At 36.5% G+C, this 25,638-nt stretch overlaps 8 protein-coding genes across 9 annotated transcripts; 7 read left to right on the forward strand and 1 right to left on the reverse strand.

Annotated features, from left to right (window-relative positions):
• Positions 1-6: 6 nt before the first annotated feature.
• On the forward strand, positions 7-863 carry LOC125193143 (26S proteasome non-ATPase regulatory subunit 1 homolog A-like). The gene is made up of 2 exons (XM_048090886.1): positions 7-17; positions 202-863. Exons 1-2 carry the CDS (start codon positions 12-14, stop codon positions 526-528), a joined length of 333 nt encoding a protein of 110 aa, XP_047946843.1. The 5' UTR covers positions 7-11; the 3' UTR covers positions 529-863.
• Positions 864-5,656: 4,793 nt separating this feature from the next.
• On the reverse strand, positions 5,657-6,706 carry LOC125195372. The gene has a single exon (XM_048093530.1). It carries the CDS (start codon positions 6,704-6,706, stop codon positions 5,657-5,659), a length of 1,050 nt encoding a protein of 349 aa, XP_047949487.1.
• A 480-nt stretch (positions 6,707-7,186) lies between these two features.
• On the forward strand, positions 7,187-8,266 carry LOC125195373. The gene has a single exon (XM_048093531.1). The coding sequence runs from the start codon at positions 7,187-7,189 to the stop codon at positions 8,264-8,266; it is 1,080 nt and encodes a 359-aa protein (XP_047949488.1).
• A 5,839-nt stretch (positions 8,267-14,105) lies between these two features.
• On the forward strand, positions 14,106-14,892 carry LOC125192494 (uncharacterized protein At2g39795, mitochondrial-like). Its single transcript, XM_048090087.1, has 2 exons — positions 14,106-14,237; positions 14,372-14,892. Exons 1-2 carry the CDS (start codon positions 14,112-14,114, stop codon positions 14,843-14,845), a joined length of 600 nt encoding a protein of 199 aa, XP_047946044.1. The 5' UTR covers positions 14,106-14,111; the 3' UTR covers positions 14,846-14,892.
• A 1,575-nt stretch (positions 14,893-16,467) lies between these two features.
• LOC125192031 lies at positions 16,468-17,382 on the forward strand. Of its 2 annotated transcripts, XM_048089485.1 has the most exons (4): positions 16,468-16,615; positions 16,698-16,993; positions 17,061-17,208; positions 17,254-17,382. In XM_048089485.1, the coding sequence occupies exons 1-4, from the start codon at positions 16,475-16,477 to the stop codon at positions 17,323-17,325; spliced, it is 657 nt and encodes a 218-aa protein (XP_047945442.1). In that variant the 5' UTR covers positions 16,468-16,474; the 3' UTR covers positions 17,326-17,382. The 2 variants fall into 2 exon arrangements, with proteins under 2 accessions (XP_047945442.1, XP_047945441.1); XM_048089484.1 differs by having other exon boundaries at positions 17,061-17,382.
• A 451-nt stretch (positions 17,383-17,833) lies between these two features.
• On the forward strand, positions 17,834-19,379 carry LOC125191862 (transcription factor FAMA-like). Its single transcript, XM_048089289.1, has 3 exons — positions 17,834-18,339; positions 18,432-18,779; positions 18,939-19,379. The coding sequence occupies exons 1-3, from the start codon at positions 18,115-18,117 to the stop codon at positions 19,032-19,034; spliced, it is 669 nt and encodes a 222-aa protein (XP_047945246.1). The 5' UTR covers positions 17,834-18,114; the 3' UTR covers positions 19,035-19,379.
• Positions 19,380-20,627: 1,248 nt separating this feature from the next.
• LOC125196569 (60S ribosomal protein L13a-4-like) lies at positions 20,628-22,615 on the forward strand. The gene is made up of 4 exons (XM_048095138.1): positions 20,628-20,988; positions 21,675-21,791; positions 21,910-21,997; positions 22,314-22,615. Exons 1-4 carry the CDS (start codon positions 20,717-20,719, stop codon positions 22,455-22,457), a joined length of 621 nt encoding a protein of 206 aa, XP_047951095.1. The 5' UTR covers positions 20,628-20,716; the 3' UTR covers positions 22,458-22,615.
• A 661-nt stretch (positions 22,616-23,276) lies between these two features.
• On the forward strand, positions 23,277-25,273 carry LOC125195374 (probable pectinesterase 29). The gene is made up of 6 exons (XM_048093532.1): positions 23,277-23,311; positions 23,513-23,647; positions 23,740-23,899; positions 23,976-24,179; positions 24,635-24,882; positions 24,966-25,273. Exons 1-6 carry the CDS (start codon positions 23,277-23,279, stop codon positions 25,138-25,140), a joined length of 957 nt encoding a protein of 318 aa, XP_047949489.1. The 3' UTR covers positions 25,141-25,273.
• Positions 25,274-25,638: the final 365 nt, after the last annotated feature.

The raw sequence follows: 25,638 nt of genomic DNA on the forward strand, positions 1-25,638 counted from the left end.
ATGGCGACTCTATGCAGGTAATCTGCTTTCTTTCCTTACCTTTTCTTTGGTATATGGATGATGCATGTGGTGATATCATCTGCACCTATTTTTTGTATGTATATGCTTATATATATATATATATATGGTTGCCATGAGAGTTTGTAACGGTGAACATGTGAAGTTGCTGACTTTGAGCTTTTCTGTGTCTTATGTTACCAGATTGATAGTGCCGCAGAAAAGAAGGCTGAACCTGAGCCATCATTTGAAATCTTGACCAACCCGGCTAGAGTGATTCCTGCCCAAGAAAAATTCATCAAGTTTCTTACAGACAGTAGATATGTGCCGGTGAAGTCAGCACCCTCAGGCTTTGTTCTGCTAAAAGACCTTCGCCCAAGTGAACCTGAGGCATTAGCTTTGACCGATTCACTCTCATCCACAGCACCAAATGCTACTGGTGCACCAGCCACCGGTCAGCAGGGCTCTGCCTCGTCAATGGCAGTGGATGACGAGCCTGCACCGCCACAAGCGTTTGAATATACATCATAGGTTGGAATGCGCCAATTTCTTTTCTCCAAGATTCTGCAGATAAATCCCAACAGATGGCCTGAAAATCAGTTATAACCGAATGTCAATGTTGGTTTTATCTGGTGCTTGTCATTCCACCCCGCTCAATCATGTTCATTTCTACTTTATATATAAACGCGGGGAAATAGAGAACTGTAGAAAACTGCATTAGCCACGGTGCTGATCGCGAACACATAATTTCTCTATAGATGTATGGGTTGCAGGAGAGACCCAGGCTGTTTAATTTGCTCATTGGATTAACTTGGCTGTAATTTTATTCTCACTTCTACATAAACTGGATCTTAGGATTTCTTTCATCGATTGAGCTATTTTTATCACTAGCATGTTCTCATGTTTTTGCCATTGCCATTGCCATTATATTGAGACACGGTTTAATCTCTGCTTGTTTCTACACTGATGCAGTCCGTTATCATGCAATTGCTCATGACCAGTTTCTTGATTTTCATCTATATTAAATAAGAGTGAACTACATAAATGGTACTTGATCTTTCACTTTCGCACATAAATGGTACCTGATCTTTATTTTATATCGTTTTTGGTACCCAGTGACAAAAATAACCCTAGGTACCAAATATGTGATTTTTTTCATGGAGGATATTTTTGGAAATTTCAATTAAATAGTACCAAATATGTGATTATTTTTTCTTCCTTTCTTATTTCTCTTTTTCTTCTTTAGTTTCTTCTTTTTTTTTTTTTCTTCATTTTCTTCTTTCTTTTTAGTATTTTATCTTCCTTTCTTTTATCTATTTTCTCCTTAGTTTATGTTTCTTTTTCCTTCTTTTTGCTTCTTTCTTTTTAATGGTTTATACATACATCTAATTGCATTCATAATATAAAAAAAAATACTTAATTAAATTAATTATTTAAAATAATTAAATAAATTGAATATTTTTTATTAAATTATTTTATATTCATTTTAAGGTTGAAACACCTAACTAAAAATATTCAACTTTTTATATCATTATGAATACAATTCACAAAGATAAATTTTTATTAAGATTATATTGAGTAGTTACTAATTTAATGTAAAATAATAATAATAATTATTACATGATATTATGTGATTCATAATTTATATAATTATACTACAATTATTTATTAATTACTATCAATTTTTAGCATTATAACAATAATAATTAGATATAATTATAATTATAATTATATTTAAGTATAATATTAACAATGAATATTAATATTAATATTGATTAATAATAATAGAATAAAGAATTAGGAGAATGAGAGAAGATATTATAATATCACTTTTAGTACTAATTTTATATTTGCTCAAAATACCCTTTATGATATAAATGGAATCATATATTTGTTTAAAGGATAATTTGGGAAGAAAATTATATCAGGTACCAAAAATGTGATTTATAAATACCAAAAACGATATAAAATAAAGACCATGTACCATTTTATGTAATTCACTCGTTAAATAAATGAAATAGCCACTAACAATTCAGAAAAATTTAAAAATCTGCATACAGCTGTAGCCAATAATTCATAACCCTAATTGATCGGCACACAGCCTTAGCCCCCAAGTCATCGCTAAAATAGGCAATTTATAAAAGGAAAATCCACTCCATTATTTTAACAGGGGTTTAGGGGTTTAGGGTTCAAATGAAAATGGCATCCTCAATTCTCCTCCAATCTTGTAAATTCAGTAGAATGAGGATGCTGAGCAACACAATGGCATCCTCAATTCTCCTCCAATCTTGCAAGTTGAGTAAAATGGCATCTGAGCCACGGAAAGTATCATCCCCTTACCTGTTACTACCGTCGTCCTACGAAGCCGGGTATAAAGAGGTGTACAGCCTGGCAGAGAAGGAAGTGGTGAGCATCGACAAGGCAGCGGCGGCGCCGGCGTGGGCACAAGGCGGGCGGGTGAAACATGTGGGATGTTCCCACGGCTGGGTGGCCTCATTCAATGAGGAGAATCGTCAGGCTTTCCTCTTCAATCCCCTCACCGGTTCTCACATAAAGCTTCCCGACATCGATCACGCCACTCGCCCCATCAACATCATCCTCTCCTCCTCTCCCGACGCCCACGACTGCCGCGCGATCATGCGCCACGCCCCTTCCTCCGGCATTGCGGTCTGCTCCCCCGCCCACACCAGCACCAGCTGGGTCCCCGTGTGCGGCCAAGGCGAATACCACGTGATCGGCTACTCCGCCCGCCAGAGCCGCCTCTTCTGCGTGACCAATCAGGCGGACTCGTTCATGGAGCTGGAGTGCTGGGACCTCCATCGTCCGCGGTCGCCTCTTTGGAATACCCGAATGTATACGAGTCACGGGTATGAGGACGAGCACTACCACTGCCCCCGCTATCTGGTGATCGATGAGCACTCCCAGCGCCTGTTTCTTGTGATCCGTGTCGTCACGGAAGAGGGCGGGGAGGATGAGGATTGGATTGATGACACAGCGTCCTTTTGCAAATTTTGTGGAAACCTCAAGGTGCAATTCTGCACATCATGTGGAACCAAGCAAGACGACCGGAAATGCCTGTTCCTTGATTCTTACACCACTTGCCCGCGATTGCAGAACTGGTCGCACTATATGGTTGATCAAGCGCTGCTTGATATCTACGTTACCAAGAAAAGGAATGGAGATATCTCCGAAGATGAAGAGGAAGGGGTAGATGAAGATGAAGATGAAGAGGAAGGGGAAAATGAAGATGAAGATGAAGAGGAAGAGGCAGAGGAGGAGGAAAAGGAAGAGGCAGAGGAGGAGGAAGAGAATGGTGGTTCAATCCGTTACTCGCACAAAACCATTCGTTTCCACGCGTACGAATTTGATTGCAAAAAAGGTGAAATGAGGTGCATGGAGGCTTCATTGGATGGTTTGGCAATGTTTGTCGGAGGCAACCACTCGTTTGCCCTGCCCGCGGCGGACTTCAACTTGAGCCCCGATTCCATTTATTTCACCCCAGATGGTGTGAATTACATTAGCCAAGGCGGTAGAAATGACGATGTTGGGATCTATAGTTACGTGGATGGCAAAATATCTTCCATCGATTGTCCCTGTGAGTCTCAGATATCCACCACTTCCACCAGGATTGCTCCACCCATGTGGCTCACCCCAAATTAGTCAGTTCAGTAGTAGTAAATCTGTTTCTTAGTGTTCTGCTTTATCATCTTAATTGTTAGGAGTATCTTATTAGCGAGCAAGCACCTTCCCTATTTTCTTTGGTTTTTGTTGTCAAGGAAAGGTGTAGTTTCTCTGCTTCACAAAAAATGAATATAAATGGAGTAGTATTACTATTATGAACCTGATTTTGTCCCTGCTTCCTCATACATCTTTGCCAAAGACTTATCTGTACAATTGTAGCATATTTGACAGCCTGCACATCTCAACATGTTTTCCCCTGAATTTGCTTTCAGAAAAGAAAAGAACAGAAGCATTGCCAAACAGAGAATTGGCTGCCCTGTCTTTTCTTTTGCAGGCAGTTGTGGAGAAAGATAAGGCATGTCCAAAAATACAAGCTAGTCCTGATCAGATCACATTGCTCAAGTGCTCAAGGAAATTTGTAGGGACAGTGTGAAATGTGCCCCAGAGGTGACATTATGTGGTATGATGGACGTCGAAAATGAGAAACAGCATACTGAGAAAAGGAAATTCCCTAATGAAATCGAACTGCTATAGAGCGGCTTGAAGGTTATGCTAGATGGCCTCCCCTGAATTTGCTTTCAGAAAAGAAAAGAAGCATTGCCAAACAGAGAATTGTGACAGAATATTATGACTTCCTGGAGAGCTTCGAAGATGTCTCACCAAGAGCAAGTTCTGTTTATGGTGCTCCTGTCTTTATTTGATTATGTTTAGCCAGGTAAGCCTGTCCGAAACTGACATGAAAACTGTGAAGTTCTTGATTGTTATTGTTCGTAAGTACAGAAATTCCTCAGACAATGCAATCAAGGATGGATGCCGAATGCTTCTTGGCTAGCATGAAGCATTTATACTCATTTGATGAAATGGAAGAATTGAAGTTATATATTTTGGATCTTAAGTAACAGAGTAATGTTAATGGTTAGTTGTTTACATCTAGTTTCTGTATTGTCACTATTTAATATATGAACTATTCCCCACTCAATCAAATATTAGATTAATTTGATATATTCATTTTAATTGATCTCTGATCCTATATTTAATTTGGGATTTTACCTGAATCTTATATCCAATTGATCAATTGGGGATATTTGATTCAATTTATCTTATAGTACTGAATGTGCTGAGTTAAATTAATATTAATTGGGATTCAGTGCTAAATTACAAGCTTGTTTTTCTTTAACGAATAAAAAAGCGAATCATTAATTAACTTTAACGAATCAGATAATACATTAAATCTTTACTCATATATACAGTGACTCACTGACTTGGAGCACAAATAAACTTATTGAAATATTATGGAACAATTCAGAAAAATGCCAAAATTATTGGGCATCTTTATTTATATACTCCTCAATAATTTTGTAAATAAATAAAAAAGCAAAATCTATGGATTGATATAGGAAGCGAAACCTCCACATTTGGTGGAATAAAATAAAGCAGAAATTCCCACAATTACCCTAGTTAGGGGAGAATTTCAAGTCGTGCAAACCCTAAAACTTGTTCTAAAGTACAGCATTTTTTCACCACTTTGACTCTATGAAATCTGACACATTAACAAAAAAAAATTTAATATAAACAAATTTAATAACTACTACTACTATAATGATTTCTATATAAAAAAAAAACATGTAACACGCATAATACTTGAAACTTACTTTTATTAACTTTAATAAAATGCTCCAGAAATGATGATGATATTATGTTGTTAATTTGAGGATGATAATCATCCTCAAATCCTCACGCTTCTACTTTTTTTTATTTTATATTAGGTCCTTGTCTTTCATTGTCATTTTAATAGGTCTCTTCATTAATATGTTTTCTTTTATTCAATCCTTATAAATGAAAGTAATAGGGCAACTATAATTTCTCTTATTTTTTATTCTTAATTAAAATGATGAAACTTGTAAGTATAGCAAAAATTCTAAATAGGATCAGTAATATAATACCAAAATTTCTTTATTCAAAATATTCGAAAAATGAATCAAGTAAGCATGGGAGTAAACCAAATAGGTGTATCATCAGTATCGTCTAAGGCTTGATCAGCATCATCAGGATAATAGCAATTTGAGAAAGTCTCGTCATCGCAATCGTATATTCCGACATCGTCACCGTCAGCGTAGTAAATAGAATTGGGCATGATATGGGGCGCGGAGACGGCGAAGGAGTGGTTGGTTCCGACAAACAACGCTATACCCTGCAACGAACATGGCCTAATGTTGGTCCACCCCCCCTTCTCCTTTTCAATTCTATACACATCACATCTTCGAGTTGTACCTTCTTGGATGAGACGATTCACGATGAAGAGCTCACCCGTCTGCTCCGCATACACCAGGTGCTGCTTCTGCTTCATTTCTTCGTTATCGTCATTGTTTTCTTCTTTTTCGTCACCCTGTCTCCGAATCCAATCTATTTTGGGAGAATCGATGCTTGTGAGGTCCCAGTCCTCCAATCCCCTGGTGTGGATGTTGGAGCTGGTCAAGCAAGTGAAGACATTGCTTTTGCTTGAAAACACGAAATCATCGTATGACCTAGCGTACTTGTAGTCGTACCATTTTCCCTCTCGCTCCCGCTCCATGAATAGCTGGCCGATGGGGGCCCAGTCGCGGCTGTGCCCGGGGCGGCAGAAGGCCAGCCTGCCGCTCCAGCCGAACGCCACCATGGCGCGGCAGTCGGCGTCGTCGGGGGAGGCGGAGAGGATTAGTTTTGACACGTTTGCTGAGCGGCTGCAGTTGTCCAGGTTGAACTCGGGGTTGGGGAGGGAGTCGATGGGTGGGAGCTTGATGTGGCGGTGGGTCATGGGGTTCGAGAGGAACAGCTCGTTGTTGCGGTGGTTCTTTAAGGCTAGCCAGCCGTGGGAGGATCCCACCACCTCGGCTTCGTCGTCCGGGTGCTCCGGAGGATCCGGTCCCGGGCCGTACTTGTTGATCCGCACCACCTCATTGTCCTCTAGGTTGTAGAAGTTGTACACCATGCCGCCGCGGCTTCTGTCGAATGTGGGTCTCAGCATCAGCCATGGATTAGGATTACTCATGGTTTTGGTGGTGGTGGTGCTCATCATCCTACACCAATGTAATCTGGCTGCGGCTGCTCCTAATATCATCATTTTCATTTTTGATTAATGATTATAGAGTTAGCTAGGGCATCTTTACTTATACTATTATTCCTTACTCAATATATAGTGACTTGTAGCACAAGATAGAGATCACGATGAATCTTGAATTGAGATTAATCTCTCACATAATTATTATAGTACTAGTAATTAGGAGTAATTAATTGTTGTCTTATATATAATTTCATTTGTGTTACTCAATATATAGTGATTTGTAGCACAAGATAGATTGAGATTAGGTTGAATCTTCAATTGAAATTAATCTCTCGTAGTCATAGTAAGCAATTAATTGTTGTCTTATCCCACAAGTCATGAAAATACAATAAAGAGTGCGACTGAGGTGGTTAGGTTTAGTTAGAAATGAGAATGGGGTCCTCAATCTTCCAATTTATATTCCGTGGAATGGAGGGCGGCGGTAGGACGATGAGCACCAGCAGCATTGGGAAAATATCATCCCCTTGGCTGATGCTACCGTCGTCGTCATCCTCGGAGGCGTTGTATAGTAAGTTTTACAGCCTTCCAGAGATGAAAGTGGTGAGCATCAAGAAGGAAGCACCGCCGCCTCCGTGGGCACAAGGCGAGGTGAAACATGTGGGATACTCCCACGGCTGGGTGGCATTATACAACAGAGACAATCGACAAACTTTCCTTTCCGATCCCATCACCGGCCGTCACATAAAGCTTCCCGACATCCACGCCTTGCGCCCATATTCCTCCATCATTTGGCCCCACATGATCATCCTATCCTCCCCTCCCACCGCCCACGACTGCCGCGCGATCATGGTGTACGGCCCCAGATTCTGCATCGCGGTCTGCTTCCCCGCCCACACCAGCGCCACCTGGCTCCCCGTCTGCGGCCAAGGCTCCTACACCCAACCCGTTTACTCCACCCACCACAACCGCCTCTTCTGCATAGCGGAACATGACGCGGTCGGGTGCTGGGACCTCGAATCTTCCTCCTTAGTATGGAAGTCGGATCCTTATTTTAACAAGGACAACGACAAGGGCTGCCATTACAATAAGTATCTGATGACTGATGAACATTCGGGCCGGCTATTTCTAGTGATACGTAAAGTGGTGAACCAGGTCGGGCGCGACGGATCGCTCGTGAAATCCATCCGCCTTAAGAGTGGCTACAACGACTACGATAGTTACCCACACAAAACCACTAGTTTCGAGGTGTATGAAATTGATGCCAAGGATGGTAAAATGAGGTACATGCACGCTTCATTGGATGGTTTCACAATGTTTGTCGCATGCAACCACTCATTCGTGATGCAAGCAGCGGACTTGAACTTGAGTCCAGATTCGATTTATTTCACTGATAATCTAATTTTTACTTACGATGGTAGATGTAATCATGATAGTGGCATCTTTGATTACGTGGATAGGAAAGTATCTTCCATCTATTATCCCTCTCATGTCTCTCAGATATCACACACGCTTGCTCCAACCATGTGGTTCACTCCAATTTCCCACTAGCTACGAATATGAGTACTAGTATTTGTTTCTTAGGTTTAATTGTGTTTTTCTAGTATTACTATGATTTTATTAGCTATTTGACTATCGCTCATGGTTTTCTAGACAAATAAAAAAACCACAATTGGAATAATGTTTTTACGCCAACATTTGTCATATTTCAGTTCAATTTTTTTTAGTGTTAGTAAAGAAAGAATAAAGTAGAAAAAATAATTCAAAAGAATATAAAGTTTAAGATATACTATTAAATTATTTTTATAATAATAAAATAGAAATACCTAAAAAAAATGAATACTCTCCATACAGGATTTAGGCACTAGCTAGTAGCCACGATGGGGAAATTATAGTCAGAGTAATATACAAATGAATAAATATAAAAAATACTCTAGTAACTCAATTGTGACTACTAGATAACCCTTCTAAGAACTTTTTAATAAAATTACCATATCTTATGTGCCGTAATAATAAATGAAATGTCGCTCTATATAATACTGATGGGTAAATTTCAAGATTTTGATGTCAATACAATTTCAACACAGCATTACCGTTGACATTGTGTTGACGTTTTTTGTTGCTATTATTTTATTATCCGTTGATTTTTTTAACGGTCCAGATCATAGTTTGAAGATTGTACAATATTTAGAGTTTGCATTCGATCACGTTCCTATATCCCTCAAATTAAATCAATTTTTTATGACTTGTGGGCTACGGCTGTGTGCAGATTCATTAGTATATATAATTCATTCATTTGAATTTATTATTGTTAGACTTGTGATGGCTCAATATCAGCACATTCAAAGAGAGGAATCAGCCTTGAGCTAATCTCAAGCTCGAGTGTTTCAGCAACCGTTGGATTGCGTTAGTTAGTGAGCTTGTATCTGAGCCGTCAGATTAGATAGCCGTTAGAGAGTTGTTATTTTGTTTTGTTGCCTTTACTCTTTCGGTTTTCATATTAAAAAAAAAATTTGGAAGATTTAACAAAGGGGGGAGGGAATCTAAAATATTGATGTCTCTTGGTGATGAAGAAAAAGCAATCTTGCTTTCAATGCGCTAAAAAGGTAAGACCCTTTTCGCGACGCAACGGGGTATGGACGTGAAAAGACCATCACATTTTCTTGAGGTGCGGGCCTTGGGGGGCCTAAAGATTTGCACAAGTCAAATGGGGAAATCCGGGGTTTCCATTAAAATTAAGGAAGTTAAAAGGGAAGGGAAGTTTCCCAAAAAAGAATCAAGAAAGCTCAAAACCCATAAAATGATAAAAAGGAAACCCGGATCATGTCTTTGGGTGAAAAAACCAGGCCCCTTTTAAAGAAAGTTGGCCTGGAAAAAAAGGGCAAGAAATGGTGGGGAAACAATGTAACCCCACGGGGATAAATGATTCTGGGAGGGTTCTAACATAATGGAGGCGGGATGGAAGCTCATGGAAGGATTGGGCAGTTCCAAGGGTCCTCTTGGGGGTTTTTTGAGGAAATTAAAGGGGGAGCAAACCTTGGTTTTGGGAAATAATGTGGTGTGTCATGTTGGGTTTGGACCCGGGTAAAATTTAAGATGCAGGAGGGGCCCCAATCAAGAAACTACGTGATGAAAAGATATACCCCCGAGGGTGAAAAAAAATTTTAGTGCCCCTTTTTGGATTTTTGAAAAAAAGGGGCCCCGCACATTCTCCTCCCCAAATGGAAGCTTTTAATTGCATGAAGGAAAAAGAAGGGGTTTTGGTGGGTGAAAGAAGAGGAACTTTATATTTCCCAAAAATCTTTTTGGATGAAGACATCTATGGATGAAGTTCATTTTTGGAAGTCAAAGCCCCGGACCCGGGGCAAAGGAGGTTTAGGATCCAAAAAGGGGATGAAAAAAGAACCGAAAAAAAAGGGGATAATTCAGGGATTTTATGATTCCGACTCCATGTGATGAATTTTCCCTTTGGGGAAAATTCAAGGGTTTCCGCATCCAAGGGGGAAGGGACCCACCTCACCTTTAGATTATGCTCATAGTGATTTTTGGGGGCCACCCCCCCCAGAAATTCCGGTAGGGGGTAAAAAATTACATGAGTATAATAGATGATTTCTCTAAAATTTTGGATTTACAAAATTAAAGGAGAAATCGAGGGCTTTTAAGTGTTTTTGACCCTTTTGGGTTTTTGAGGGGAAGGGAAAAGGGTGTTAAGTTTAAAAATCCCTTTAAGCAAACAAAAAAAATTTTTGGGTAAAAAAATTTTGGAAAACTTTTTGTAAAGAAAAAAGGAATCTTTTTTTGAACTGTCCCCCTCAAACCCACAACAAAATGGAGGGCAGGAGGTAAAATAGAACAATTTTGAGAGGTTGGAGATGTTGTTGGCCTCGGATTGGAAAAAAGGTTCGAGGGCCCCCTGCGGAAAACTATTAAATATGTGTCCTTCATCAAAGATCAATGGAGCAACCCTATAGAAGGGATGGGGGGGAAACTTGGTATAGTCATTTGAAAATTTTTTGGTGAAAGGCTTTTGCCCAAGGAAAGGGAAGCTTGATTCAGAGCATTAAGATTTTAATTTTAAAACCCGGGATTTAAAAGGGGAGTCCCGGGCCCAAAGGGTGAAGCTGGGAAACCAATTTATAGTTAGTAGAGATGTAGTTTTCCGAAAAAGAGATGCCATTTTTTAAAAGGGGCAACAAGGGGAAGGGGGAGAGTAAAGGGCAAAAGGATAATTAAGCTAGGTGGAGTCGGGGAGGGGATGATCCCAAACCAATACAACATGAAGACCATCTCAAAAACATCTCGGTACCATTGTTTCGAGAAAACTATTGCTCACGGTAAAGGGGGGGAGAGCCCCAAAGCAAGTGAAAAGTTTTTCCGTTTTCCGGAAATGCTTTTTTATGCGTTTTGTAAAAGGGAGGGGGGGGTATTCTGGAAAAAAATACTTACAAAGATGCTATGAACAAAAAGGGAAGGGGAAAAAAAGGGGAAAAGGGCCCATGATAGAGGTTGAAAACTCGATTAGGCTTCGAATCATTTCAATTATCCATCCCAATCTTAAGTAATATTGTTTGAGCAATTATTAAAAAAAAATTAAAAAAGAGATCTTCTGTATAAGAAAGATAAATAGAATCCCATTCAAGATTCATCCCAATCTTAAGTCATAACTCAAAATAATACTCGTAATTAAAATTTACACTATGCAATGTTTCTAAGTTCTAACCTATGTAAAACTTTACCATAGTTTTATAAAATAATACTCCATCGGTCCTATATTACTCGCATGATCGTAATTCTGAATTCTTAATATATTTGAAAAAAATGATCGTAATTCTGAATTCTGAAACATAATGTATCCGAAATAAGGGGGGTTCAATTAATAGTTTTATTATATTTTTCACTAATTTCTAAATTATGGAAATTGTATAAATTTTAGTTCAAAGTTAATTTAAAATAAGATTTGATTTTCAAATTTGAGAAAACAAATCGATTTATGACTAAACTAATATAATCATCAATCATCATCATATATAATAAAGAAAAAAAATTAAAGTCGATTTTTAATATTTTTAGCGTGTAGTTTTGGTGGCAAGCTAATGAAAAATGCTTGAAAAACAGAACAGGTGTTTTTTTCTTCCTTTTGAATTTCAAGATACTCCACTGACCCATTTTACTAACGGGGATCATCACTACTTTAGCTACTTTAGCGGCTTGGCCGGTTACTCGAGATTCTCAATTATTTCATTTCCTGATGTTAGAATATACAGTGGGAGTAAAAATTCCATGGTCACTCCATACCATGGTGATATAATGATTTGGTGTACTTCACCATTAATTTCTTGACAAATGGATCTACATGCCACATCAAATAGATATAAATTTAGCAAATTAATAGCACAAAATAGACACATCCATTCTATATAAAGTGGCATAATTAAATTTAGAAATTACTATAAAATTAGTTGGATTGCCATTATACGGACAACCAAGTACAAGGAGTATATGTATAAGTATTTGACCTCATTATATGAAAATATTATACGTACATATAAAAAAGTAATCATAATGCATTTATTATGTATTGGCTGCCATTATTTTGAGAATAATAATACTAATAAACACATAAAAAAATTAATCATATTGCACTTATAATAATATGGGAATTATAGTATAATAATATTATTATGTAATTGGTGTTGTATTACTCTGTGTATAATAATATTATATTCAGTAAAAAATATAATAAAATTTATAATTTATTATGCTAACAAAATAAGTTACAGGTCATAAATTTATGGGTAAATTTTTTTGTATATATATAAATATAAAACTAGAAAAAAGAAGTCTTATCTATAGAATTTAAAATATACACTATTAAAGAATTGTTATAGTATAATTTTTTTCCTTGACTTGAAAAATGAAAAATAATGCAATATGATTACTTTTTTATGTGTATAATTTTATCATACTAATTATGATATTAATATACGTATATATATTGTAGTAGTATATAGCAATCCAATTAATTACTTCATCCGTCCCGCTTTAGGAGTCCCGATTGATCAATTTTGGGCGTCCCGCTTTAGGAGTTCCTGTTGAGATAAATTAATATAAAATGCCTACAAAGTGTTAAAAGTGGGTCCCAACATCCACTACAACTAATAAAAAAGTGTTAAATGTGGGTCCCAACATTCACTACAACATTTATTTATTGGACACTCAATTAAAAGTGGGTCCCAACATCCACTACAATATTTATTTATTACACACAAACATTTTTTTCTTAAAACATGTGTCCGATTCAATCGGGACTCTTAAAGCGGGACGGAGGGAGTATGTGGTAATTTCCAAATTTAATAATATGCCACCTTCCATAATATTATTAAATGGATGTGTCTATTTTGTGTCATCAATTTGCTATATTTAAATCCAATTGAGGTGGTATGTGGGCCATTTTAGTTCCATTTGTCAAGAAATTAATGGTGAAGTATACCGAGTTATTATGCCACCATGGTATGTAGTGACCATAGAATTTTTACTCGTGGACAAATAGGATTATTTTCTTCTCGAGATCTTTTACTTTTTTTTTCTCATATGGGAGTTAGAATTAATTTCCGTTTATCTACTTGTATCCATGTGGGGAGGAAAAAAAATGTCTGTATTCGGCTACGAAATTTATTTTGTATACGGCAGGGGGTTCTATTTTTCTTTTAATGGGAGTTCTGGGCGTCGGCTCATATAGTTCTACTAATCAACATTAAATTTTGAAATATTGGCTAATCAGTCCTATCCTGTGGCCTTGGAAATATTCTTTTATATTGGATTTTTTCTTGCTTTTGCTGTCAAATTATCAATCATACCCCTACATACATGGTTACCAGATACCCACGGAGAAGCGCATTATAGTACTTGTATGCTTCTAGCCGGAATCTTATTAAAGAGCGTATGGATTAGTTCGGATCAATATGGAATTATTTCCTCATGCTCATTCGCTAGTAGTCCTAATCACTACTCCCCCGTTATGCGATAGTTGAGTCATTTCATTTTTCGCACTCGTTTTAGAAAATGATAATAAATAGTTAAAGTGGAGATAAAATAAAGTTAAAAAAATAGATCTTATCTACATTATTCTCATGTGTGTAACACATTATAAAATTTAATGAAAAGTGTTTTAAGGAATATACATAAACCGAAATTATATGTGATATAATTGGATTTATATGGAAAAAATAAAATTTCGTAAGATTTGGCCCAAATAAAAACATACGTAGGAGTACAATATATTAGCACATCGTAATAATTAGTTTCTTGGTAGCCAAGTCATGTATACCCTAAAACTTGTTCTATAAATTTAGCCGTTATATATTCTCCATGTATCAATAGTAAAATATATTTCACCATGCTTCGATTAGTTTCTACCTCTGCAGTTGCCTCACGCTTCTTCTCCACCGTCGCCGGCCGCTCTAAACTCATCGGAGCCATAAATTCCGAAATCAAAGCCATTGAGTTGGATATCATGAAAAGAGTGATCAATTTATCCTTCGCTTTTTTGGATTTGTTTATAAAAAAAATACATGCATATTTTTTACTAGCAATTTTAAACTGTATAGTGATGCGAGATATTGTTATATTTATTTATTTTTTAATTTGCCAACACAGAGGGGGGTGCCGGGCGATCTCCCGTTCATGATCGAAGATGACGATAAGTACTGCCACGTCATGCTGACAAGGGAGTTGGGCCCGGAGAAAATCGAGGTCACGGTGAACCCGGCCCACGACGATGGCGACGGCGACCCGCAATTCGTTCGCATAAACGTGTCTATCTCTAAAGAGGACAAGGGAACATTGGACGTGGGAGCTAATGTTTCTAGTGATGAAATTTTGGTTGACAAAATAGCATTTAGTGAGCCCAACTGCTACAATCTCTCTGTGAGATTGAAATTGGAGGGTGAATTGCAGGATGCTATGAGTAATTTTGTCAAAGTTAGAGGTATTGATATATCGAGTGTTGGTTTCTTGTACAATTATATGTTGGAGAAACGCAAGCGATGGCCTACAATTTGGGTTCCCCCACCAAAGCCTCATGAAACCGCTGACCTCAAAAAATTGCATGAATTTGTTAAGGATTGGTAGACTTTTTATCATTCAATTCTAGTAGTATTTGATTTGATGTACCATTTTCTCAGTTGACAAGACTAATAATGAAAGAAATATGTTTTTCTTTTGTAATTGATAGTACTTTTTAGAGTTAGTTATTCTCAACTTTATGATATTTACAATCTGATATATTAACAAAAAGTAATTTACTAATTTCGTATAAAAAAATTTAAACTATTAGTAAAATAGGGGTGTGTCATAATGCAAACAAAAAAGAACAAAATGCATTGCAAAGAGAATCTAAGAGTAACCCCTCAAAGATAGAAAAATTCTATCCGATGTTAATATTGATTAAGACGTAGACGGTATAAGTTAATTAAATAACAACAATATTTAAATGCTCAATGCTTTAATTAATTCGATGATAATATGTAATGTGTAGATATAAACTTTTACACGAAACAAGAAATGTCATTGATCATGATCCAATTATACTTTTACACCTACACGATCAACGAGGCGTTTCCGTTTTTGATACATAGAGCTAAACATTTGACACTTATACGATCAATTAGGCGTAATCCAAACTTTAATATTCAGAAAAATAAAGAATTACTGAAAGTTTCACATTTTTTCATTTCCGTGGTCGCACAAAATTTGTCACATCTATACTCACATTTCCAACTTATATTTTATTATAAAATTAATAATATTATAAAAATAGGATTTACATTCCACTAACTTTTTCTACTAACTTTCAATTATATTTCTTAAAATTCGTACCTAATCAAAGTGTGACAAAATTTACGACACAACGAGAGTAGATGGGATCAGCTTCAAAGCTACCACATCTTAGTAATGATTTCATACCATAGTACGAAATTATCAGAATATAATTAACAAAAACACTATGCAATGTCCCATTTCACTTTTATCATATTTGGTAAGTGGACACTACATTCCACCAACTCATTCCACTCACATTTTATTATAAAACTAATATATAAAAGTAGGTCTCACATTCCACCAATTTTTCTACCCACTTACTTCATAAAGTCAAACATTTTCCTAAAACTCTTGCCGATCAAATATAAGACATTTAATGATAGACAGAGGGAGTAATAGATTTTCATATTTCACTCAAAAGATCATATAGCATCACGATTCTCAACAGCTTAGATTACCTACAACTTTTTTCTACTCCACTCCCTACTATACCCCTCACAAACATAAAATATAATAGTGGACCCATTAGTTATGTTTGTAAAGAATGGAGTAGAGAGTACAGTAGGAAAAGTTGTAAATGATCCAAGTTGAATTCTCAATTTATTAGTACCAAAAATTAATACTACTGGTACTCAAACTATCCCATTAAAAATAATTCAAAATTTACTAATGCAAATCTTAGTATTATAGTAATATCCTCAAAGTCGTGACTCTAAATAATAATGAAATTACATTTATTTTATGATTTAAAATGCATTAAAATCCTCCAAATCTTACACATGTTTCTTGCCTGCGAAGGCAAACTAAAACCCTCACATGTAAATCTCTTTCTTCCCTACCAAGCCAAACCAAAACCCTAACGCATCCCATCCTCTCTCTATAAATATAAGGCCAATCAATTTCACAATTAATTACTTAATCACCACATCAATAATCAAGATGTTTCGCGCCGTAGCTGCTTCTTCTTCTCGCAAATTACTATTCGCCAATGGCCGCCGCTTCTCATCCGCCGCGGCGGCGTCGGCTCACAGCATGCTCGCCAATGCCTTAGATTCCAAAATCAAACACATCACTGAAATGGTAAAATTAATCATCAATTTCTTTCTGTAAATTTACTCAAAATTAAGTGCTTGAACTTTGTTAATTACCTTCGTTTAATTAGAGGAGGCCAGAGGCCCCAGCCGAGTTCCCCTTCAAAATAGAACACAATCTCGGCGGCTACGTCAGCATGACGAGGGAGCTCGCCGGAGAGGAAATCGAGGTGAGGCTGGTTGACGAAAAACACAAGGATAAGAGTGCTTCCGATTCCTCTTCCGTGGATTTGAAAATTGAAATCTACAAATCAGATGGAAAATCTATGAATTTTGCGGCGACTGCTTCTGCTGATGACATTGTGATCCAGAAATTGACTGCCAAGGATAGTCATTATGATGTCATCTGCTCTCAGCTCTGCATCAAGTGAGTTGTTTATTTATTTATTTTGTTTGTGTTTTGTGATGATAATTTTATAAATGTGTGTATATAGGCCGAAGAGCGAGTTGCAGGAGGCGTTGGGAGAGTTTCTCCACGCAAGAGGGATTGAGAAATCGATTGGTGGATTTTTGTACGATTATACGATGTGGAATTCGCAAAAATGTGATCAACTTGGTGTGGAAGAATTGGAGAAGCTCAAGGATGATGTTAGAAAATCTGATGTGGAAGAATTGGAGAAGCTCAAGGATGATGTTAGAAAATCTGATGTGGAAGAATTGGAGAAGCTCAAGAATGTTGTGACCAATTGGTGGCGCTAGTGATTAAGAATTGATGTCTATTTCTATTTTCTTCAATGAAGTCTAAAAATTGTGTCCTTTTCATTATATTTTGTCTTTTTCATATTTTAATTTAAATTTTTTTAATGAATTAACATATAGTAATATTGCCCTTGTAGAATAGTTTAGGAAGTGATTGTGATAAGCACATAATTCAATCTTTGGAGTCTTGTTTTTAGAAATAATAATAATAATAATAATCTGTATCATTTGAGTCATCCGTCTAGTAACATAATGATTGAATAAAGAAGATGATGCAATTAGTGGCGGATTCAAAGGGTTTGTGAATGAGTCATCCGTATAGTAACATAATGATTGAATAAAGAAGTCGATATGACTAGTGGGAATCTTATACGGTGCATTTGTTATATATGACCTATGTGACCAAGTGAATGGCTTGTGATTGAAAGAAAGAGAAAATCTCATACTTTCACTCTGTATTTTCTCTGCAGAGGATGGTGGTTTTACTCAGTGCTCATACATGTCCTCATCCACATCCCATTTCCAGAAATAGCATGCTCAAATTAATTAGTTTTTGTCACTACATCATGTGCCAGCACCAATCATTTCACTTGAACTTCTGATTTTCAATTGCTTCTCTTCAAAATGTTTGAACATCACAAGAGAGTGGCCCCTTGCAGTAAAAGTCTCTGTCACACCACTCCTCACATCAACTCATTCATCTATATTAGCCTCTTTGGAGTTGCTATTCTACATTAACACAACACACACACACACACATTCATTGAACATCTTAGATTTAGCAGAGATATGATGCAGTTTGAAGAGGAGAAAACATTGAACTCTGCAGTCGAAAATCTTGAAGCGAAGGGCAAGGGCAAGAACAAGAGGAAGAGGGCGAAAGCCAGCAAGACTAGTGAAGAGGTCGAGAGGCAGAGGATGACTCATATCGCGGTGGAGAGGAACCGGAGAAAGCAAATGAACGAGCATCTTCAAATGCTGAGGTCTCTCATGCCGGCCTACTATGTCCACAGGGTACTAATGAACAACTCTATTTCCTATTTTTGTCACCAAAATTAAATAATTTCAATGAAACATATATTAAAAACATGATTTTTGTAATGTAGGGAGATCAGGCTTCTATAGTTGGTGGAGCAATTGAATTTGTGAGAGAGCTGCAACAACTCCTCCAATGCCTTGAATCAGTTCATCATCATCATCATGAACAACAACCACCACCGTTGATCCTGCCTCCAACACTTGATCATCATGATCAGACGGCTGAGAGCAAGTCTTGGTTGGCAGAGGTTGAAGTGAGGCTCTCGGGGCTGTTTGGGATGATCAAGATTCTGTCGGGAAGGCGGCGCGGACAGATCACCAAGAATATCTCTGCTGTTGAGTGTTTGCATCTTCAGATTCTGCAAACTCACATTACTACCATTGAACAACTTGTTGTCTGCTCTTTCAGTGTCAAGGTACATTCAAGATTCAATTTTTATTTTTATTTTTGCACTGCTCACTGATTCATGGCATTTTCAAGATTCAATTTTTATTTATGTTTTTTTTTAATTTTTTAATTTTTATTTATTTCTGAGTGATTCTTGGCATTTTCAAGATTTAATTTGGATTTGTAGATGAGTAGAGAAGCAATGCTGACAGCTGAAGATGTGGCAAACTCAATTCAGCATATACTGAATTGTTTTCATTCCAACAGCAGCAGCATGCCATGAAAAAAAAATCAAGTCTTCTAAATATTGGTTTATTTTCATTCTATTCAAGATTCCACATTATTACGATGACCATATCATGTGTGTGTGACAGTTGGAGACAAAATATGATTAAGTGGTGTCAATTTCCAACAGAATTTGACAAAGTCAAAGCATCCACAAGAGTTGACTTGTCAGAAATTAGAAAGAAAAGAGAGAGGTTTGAGAAGGTACCATGCCATGGATGGTGGGGTTGTACCTTCTCTTGCTTTTGTCATACTCTGTAAGTACTTGCTTTGGTACCATTACCATGTTTCAATAATGGCACATGGTTTTGGTAGCAAGTGATTAATTATTAGTAATATTGTTGATCTCATTGTTATGAAATTGATTAGTACTACCAAAATATAATTGTTATGAAAATTGATTAGTACTACAAAATATAATGAGAAATTCATTTTGTCTTATTCTACTACTTTAATATTGATTGAGTACAACAATATTTGAATGACAAGATGGTTTTCATCACCATAGTATTTTTACAAGAAAGAAATCACAGTATATATTTACCCCATTCGACTACTTCTGTGTAATGTACTACTGCTATTTTTCTAGTAGTCCATCGCAACATTTATTACATGACTACGACTATTTGTATGTAAATATTCCAACCAATATTTAAATAAATTTTGTCAATAAATGATCTATCTTTTCGATCATATTTATATATTTTGTCTAAATTCTACATTAATCAACAATTTTCAATCTCTAATTTCTTATAATGATTAAATATTTTTAATCATATATATTGAAGTACGCTAGATGATGTGCTTATTCTTATAGTTATTTTGATTGGTTATGGACGTGCCCGAGTTGTAAAAATAGCTCGAACTCTAACAATATAAAAATGATATGCACTTTTATGAAAGTTGTAAAAATTAATGCATGATATATGAAAAAATAAAAGGGATTCACATGTGAACAAGAACAACAAGAATCGATAATTTTGGAGCAAGCTTGTGTGATTGCTAAACACTTTATAAAAGAAGTGTTCATGTGGAAAGCCATTTCATGTTAATTCAATTGGGCAAACTTGCAACCACATCATGTCCCAACAAAAGGAAATATGCATTTTATATGAGAAGCTATTGGGTTCGATGAAACATAATTTTATTTTGAAGCCCACGATCTTCGGAGTTCGGACATATTTCAGAATTCATATAACTTTTGTATATTTATTAAAATTTGAGTAATTTTTACATAATTCCACGAAACTCTAGCTTATTTTTTGTATTTTTTAAATTTCAAGTATTCACGAAAGTTCAAACTATTTTTTTGTATTTTCCGATGTTTGGATCATAAACTACAATTAATAAACCAAATATTTAATAAATAAAATAAAACCTCTGTTTAATTCATTTTTTGCGACACGGGAAAAGATTTACGTCTAGATGAAAAATTAATTTCTTATGGGCCCAAATACCAAAGCCCAAACTGAGAAAATATAATCTGTTTTTCTCCAAATCGAGATACATGGGCTTTGGCCCAAATAGAAACCGAAGCTAAGAAATCCCCAAAACCCAAATTGAACAAATCCAACCCTAAGAAAAACCTAATTTCACCTTCACCACCATTATAACCCTTCCGCCTCTGAGCAGAGAGAGAGAGAGAGAGAGCAGAGTGTGAGAGACTGAGAGTAGGTAGAGATGGTGTCAGGCTCGGGGATCTGCGCGAAGAGAGTGGTGGTCGATGCCAGGAACCACATGCTCGGGCGGTTGGCGTCAATTCTGGCCAAGGAGCTCTTGAATGGGCAGAGAGTGGTGGTGGTCAGATGCGAGGAAATCTGCCTCTCCGGCGGCCTTGTTCGCCAGAAGATGAAGTACTTGCGGTTTCTCCGCAAGCGGATGAACACCAAGCCGTCGCACGGACCCATCCATTTCCGCGCCCCTTCCAAGATTCTCTGGAGAACTATCCGTGGGTATGATTTTCTTCCTTTCTATTTTCTCTATGCTATCTAATGGAAGATGATTTCACTTGTATTCTGTAGCTTATGCTTATGATCTGAAAGTTTATTTGCTAGCTGCTTTTTAAGACTATGTATGCTTGAAAAGTTTGTACCTTTGCTTTCTTGTTGCTTTTGCTGATTACAAAATGAAATGTTTTGATGATGATAGATTTCACCCTTGCATACTTGTATTGGCATTGTGGGGTTGTGGTGGATTTTTGTAATTCTGTTGGCAATTTAAAAGCTCGTTATCATTGGTTTCTACTTGTAACATTAGTTATATAGCTTAAGTTTTCTACTCTGTAACATTAGTTGTATAGCTTCTAGTCTTCTATTCCATTCCACTAGATGTTATGTTTATGAGATCATCTCTCTTTCTTAAAAGTACTATCCTAATTTGTGATTAGCAATGCTGCTGGAACTTATTCAAGTATGGTTTTTGTTATACTCATGATTGGAGTATGTAATGATAATTTTCACAACTCTTTTGGATTCATAAATTTTGATTTGTCTGTGCTAGCTTTGGTATTTATTTCCTCCAAACAAATTGGAAGGCATAGTAATGTGGGATGTCTGTGCTAGCTTTGGAATTTATGTTTCTTATTTTCTGTGCTTAGAACAATGGGTTTGTTTAACTTGTTCCCTACATGTATTTGCAGGATGATTCCCCACAAGACCAAGAGAGGAGAAGCTGCTCTTGCACGCTTGAAAGTCTACGAGGGTGTCCCACCTCCATATGACAAAATCAAGAGGATGGTCATCCCTGATGCACTCAAGTGAGTACTGCATAATTATTTATTCATTCTTCTAATTGTTATGCAATCAATTATCTCTCAATTCCATTTCCTTAAAATGTTTAACCTTCAACTCATGTTTTGTTTTCCCTTTGTTTAGGGTGTTGAGGCTTCAAGCTCGCCACAAATATTGTTTGTTGGGCAGACTCTCATCAGAAGTTGGGTGGAATCATTATGATACCATCAGGGTAAGTTCAAAACCCAACTTGTGCATAATTTCCTCATTTCTTGGATTTTGGATATATTTTTTTTATTCAACTTGGAGTTGTGGCTTATTGTTGCATGTCCACTACATCCACCCATGAACTCTTGTATGAATTTTTTTAAATCTCAGCCTTGTTGGCTTTGTTTCTTTCTAGATTGTTAATTTCTTCTTTCATAAACTTGATATTATACAAATTTATAATTCATTATAAATTTGTACTCCTATTCAATTTGTTGTGAGCATAGTCTGTTTGTATGAATGGACTAATAAATATGTTTTCTTTTTAAATTTTGTTTTAGGAGCTGGAGAAGAAGAGAAAGGAAAGAGCTCAGGTTACTTATGAAAGGAAGAAGCAATTGAACAAGCTGAGAGTCAAGGCTGAGAAGGTTGCTCTGGAGAAGCTCGGCTCACAGCTAGATGTCATTGCTCCTATCAAGTACTAAATATTTCCATAGATAGCTGTTGAGTGATAACAATGTTGTCTGCGACTTAGATATTTTGGTCGTGATTTTGTTTTATGCCAAACTTAAAATGGTTGTTGAAATCGGATGTCATATTCTCAAAGTTTGCAAGTTTTAATAGACTTCCAATATTTTGCCAATTCTACTGTTAAGTACGATAGTACATTTCTGCTTTTTTTTAACTAATTACTTGTGATTTCATTAATGTTTGATGTTTTCTGCTATCAATGGTGTGATTATTTTGCCAGGCGTTTTTTAGCTCTGGTTTTTCTTTTTTTAGAGCGTTACCTAAGAAAGAAAATGATGCATAATAGAAATTGATGATTATCTGTTATTTATATTTTGACTTTTCTAATCAAAATTTGACATATTCTTTTGAAAAAATGTTATTATAAGCGTTGACAACGTTAAAAATTTTCAATATTTTCCATAAGCTGAAAGATGTTTGCTTTCGTAATTTGTAAATAAAACGAATCAGCTTAATCTCTAAGACAGTTCTTTCAAATTTAATAGTACAATTCTACCTAAAAACAGTTTTCTTTGTTGCAAATAAATGCAAAGAAAAATTTAAATAAAACAACAAAATGAATAATTGAAAATGTAATAAGTGAAAAAACAACTCGTGGTGAAATATTGTGTGAGAGAATAACGTGTAATTCCCACTTCCATGAATCAAATTTGTAATTATCTCTTTTATTTCAGTATCAGTATAAGGAAAGCAATTCAAGCAAAACATGGAAAAACGACATCAAGCAGCCTAATTTCTGAAATCAGTTTTTTGTAGTTTTATTTATACAAAAAATGGCCTCACGATTCTGTCAGCATATTTTCGGCAAGTTAGATTTAATTTTCTGTCATTGCATTCTCTTATACTAAAACTATCCAACTTGACGCTCTCATTGTACCAATCCAACCTAAAAACACTAAAAAAAAATGCAAATTCCCCCTCAATTTTTTCTCTACACACTTCTTGCTCTCTTCTCACTATTTCCGTCCACCAATTCCGCAACACACCACAATGCTGCAAATCACCAAAGGAAGCCTAACCATCATGTGCTCGACGTTGATCCATCCGGGAAGGGCCACTTCAAGACGATCCAAGCGGCCATAGACGCCGTCCCCTCTCACAACCCACGATGGACTTTCATACACATCAAAAAGGGTGTATACAGGTGAATAAACTCAGCTTCATTCACAGTAGTCTTATGCAATTTTTTGAATAAAAACAGTACTGTTTTTTCACCTTGTTTGTTAATTCTTGAAGGGAGCAAGTTAGCATTCCTCGTGAGAAGCCATTCATCTTCCTCAAAGGAGGAGGAGAGGAAAACACAATCATAACATGGGATGCACATGACTCCATTGCAACAAGTGCCACCTTCTCCTCTTATGCAGACTACACAATGGCACAAGACATATCATTTGTTGTAAGAAAAAAAAAATCTATCTTTCCATGAAATCACACATGTTTCATGATTTTCTTATTCCTCTTCTCAAAACCAGAACTCTTTCAACAACGGAACTCACAACCGCATGAGGCCAGCACTCACAGCCAAGATCCAAGGCGACAAATCGGCCTTCCACAGATGCAGATTCTACGGCATGCAAGACACGTTGTGGGACGTCCAAGGCCGGCATTACTTCAAACTATGCACCATCCAAGGCTCGGTCGACTTCATCTTTGGTGCAAGCCAATCCCTCTACGAGGTACACTAGAATAACCCCAAATTATGCCATCCATGATGACCTGATGCAAACGTGCCACAAGAATGACCGAATTGTAGAGATATCATAGAAATTAAAGCCAATATTTATAAATGTTTCGGAAACCTATAAACTCAAAATAAAATAAAGTTATAACATACAAAAAAGCCCCAAAAACAATAAAAATGATTTTAGTCACCTAAATAAGAAGCCCTAAAATGACATTTCGGAAGCCCAATGAGAATTTCAAGTTATTCCGCATTTTTGACATAGTCTAATTTTCCCTTTTTGTTTCCTATTTGTATGTAAATTATCAAATTAATATCTAGAAAATTGCAAAAATAGTTGAGTCACCATCAACATATTTTTTTCTGCGTCTGCCACTGGCCGTGCTTGCTGATCTCAAAGCTAGTTGACCAAATATAACCCTTTCTTGAATATTTGTTGGTTCAAAACAGAAATGTACAATCTCAATAGTTGAAAATCTGCACAAAGGCCCCGGCTACATCACAGCACAGGGAAGATCAGGACCAAGGGAGACGAGCGCCTTCGTTTTCAAAGACTGCAACATAGTCGGGAAGGGGAAGGGGAAGGCGTATCTCGGGAGAGCATGGAGAGATCACGCGACAGTCTTGTTCTACAACACACTCATGTCCGATGCCGTCGTCCCTCAAGGATGGAGCGCTTGGTACAGCACCGGCAACGAGTAAGATCTCCTTGCTCTTTCTCTCAATCAACATAACAGTTAGAATCAAATGTTCTTGTCCTAAAAAAATGGAGATTGGACAGGAATCAGTTGAGATTTGCGGAGGTCAAGAGTCGTGGGAGAGGCGCCAACGCTTCGAAGAGAGTGAGGTGGGCGAATAAGCTAAGTGAGAAAGAGTTGAAGGAGTTCACCAGCATTTCATTCATTGATGGTGAAGGTTGGTTGAGGAAGCTAGCTTTCAACATTTTTGGTGCTTAAAGTTTTTTTTTTTTTTTTGTTGTTGTTTGAAGGAAATAGTAGAGATAATTAATCTACATTTTATGTGAAAAATGTTGATACACTGCAATAAAAGGAAAAATCATATGCTTTCAAATCTTATGTAAATTTTCAAATTATTGATTTGTAGTATTAATTTTGCAAGCAAACGATTGGAGTATAATTTACGTGAGTGTATATTTTCTTGATAATAAAAATCACGAAAATAAATTGATATAATCAAAGAATAGATATTGTAATCAATTTAGTTAAGGTAATTTGATTTTTAAACGCTTAGCTAAATTGATATAATCAACGGACACTTTTAATTCAATTAACAACGCTAATTTGTATTTATAAATGCACCACCGTTGCTTCAAATATCATATTCGTGCTTAGTGTCCCAGCTAAAATAAAGGGATGCAAATAAAATATGAGTCAATTGTAGTTAGACAAATTAGTCCTCAACTTAAGCAACATATCAAGATAGAACTAAAGAAG

Source organism: Salvia hispanica, chromosome 6 (assembly GCF_023119035.1).
Source record: "Salvia hispanica cultivar TCC Black 2014 chromosome 6, UniMelb_Shisp_WGS_1.0, whole genome shotgun sequence".
Lineage (NCBI taxonomy): Eukaryota > Viridiplantae > Streptophyta > Magnoliopsida > Lamiales > Lamiaceae > Salvia > Salvia hispanica.

Coding starts and splice junctions, on each gene's coding strand:
- LOC125195372 (XM_048093530.1), bottom strand. CDS start 6,706: ATGAGTAATCCTAATCCATGGCTGATGCTGAGACCCACATTCGACAGA.
- LOC125195373 (XM_048093531.1), top strand. CDS start 7,187: ATGGAGGGCGGCGGTAGGACGATGAGCACCAGCAGCATTGGGAAAATA.
- LOC125192494 (XM_048090087.1), top strand. CDS start 14,112: ATGCTTCGATTAGTTTCTACCTCTGCAGTTGCCTCACGCTTCTTCTCC. Junction 14,238..14,371: donor AGTTGGATATCATGAAAAGA/GTGATCAATTTA, acceptor TTGCCAACACAG/AGGGGGGTGCCGGGCGATCT.
- LOC125192031 (XM_048089484.1), top strand. CDS start 16,475: ATGTTTCGCGCCGTAGCTGCTTCTTCTTCTCGCAAATTACTATTCGCC. Junction 16,616..16,697: donor TCAAACACATCACTGAAATG/GTAAAATTAATC, acceptor TCGTTTAATTAG/AGGAGGCCAGAGGCCCCAGC. Junction 16,994..17,060: donor TGCTCTCAGCTCTGCATCAA/GTGAGTTGTTTA, acceptor GTGTGTATATAG/GCCGAAGAGCGAGTTGCAGG.
- LOC125191862 (XM_048089289.1), top strand. CDS start 18,115: ATGATGCAGTTTGAAGAGGAGAAAACATTGAACTCTGCAGTCGAAAAT. Junction 18,340..18,431: donor CGGCCTACTATGTCCACAGG/GTACTAATGAAC, acceptor TTTGTAATGTAG/GGAGATCAGGCTTCTATAGT. Junction 18,780..18,938: donor TCTGCTCTTTCAGTGTCAAG/GTACATTCAAGA, acceptor TTGGATTTGTAG/ATGAGTAGAGAAGCAATGCT.
- LOC125196569 (XM_048095138.1), top strand. CDS start 20,717: ATGGTGTCAGGCTCGGGGATCTGCGCGAAGAGAGTGGTGGTCGATGCC. Junction 20,989..21,674: donor CTCTGGAGAACTATCCGTGG/GTATGATTTTCT, acceptor ATGTATTTGCAG/GATGATTCCCCACAAGACCA. Junction 21,792..21,909: donor GTCATCCCTGATGCACTCAA/GTGAGTACTGCA, acceptor CCCTTTGTTTAG/GGTGTTGAGGCTTCAAGCTC.
- LOC125195374 (XM_048093532.1), top strand. CDS start 23,277: ATGGCCTCACGATTCTGTCAGCATATTTTCGGCAA. Junction 23,900..23,975: donor CACAAGACATATCATTTGTT/GTAAGAAAAAAA, acceptor TCTCAAAACCAG/AACTCTTTCAACAACGGAAC. Junction 24,180..24,634: donor CAAGCCAATCCCTCTACGAG/GTACACTAGAAT, acceptor GGTTCAAAACAG/AAATGTACAATCTCAATAGT.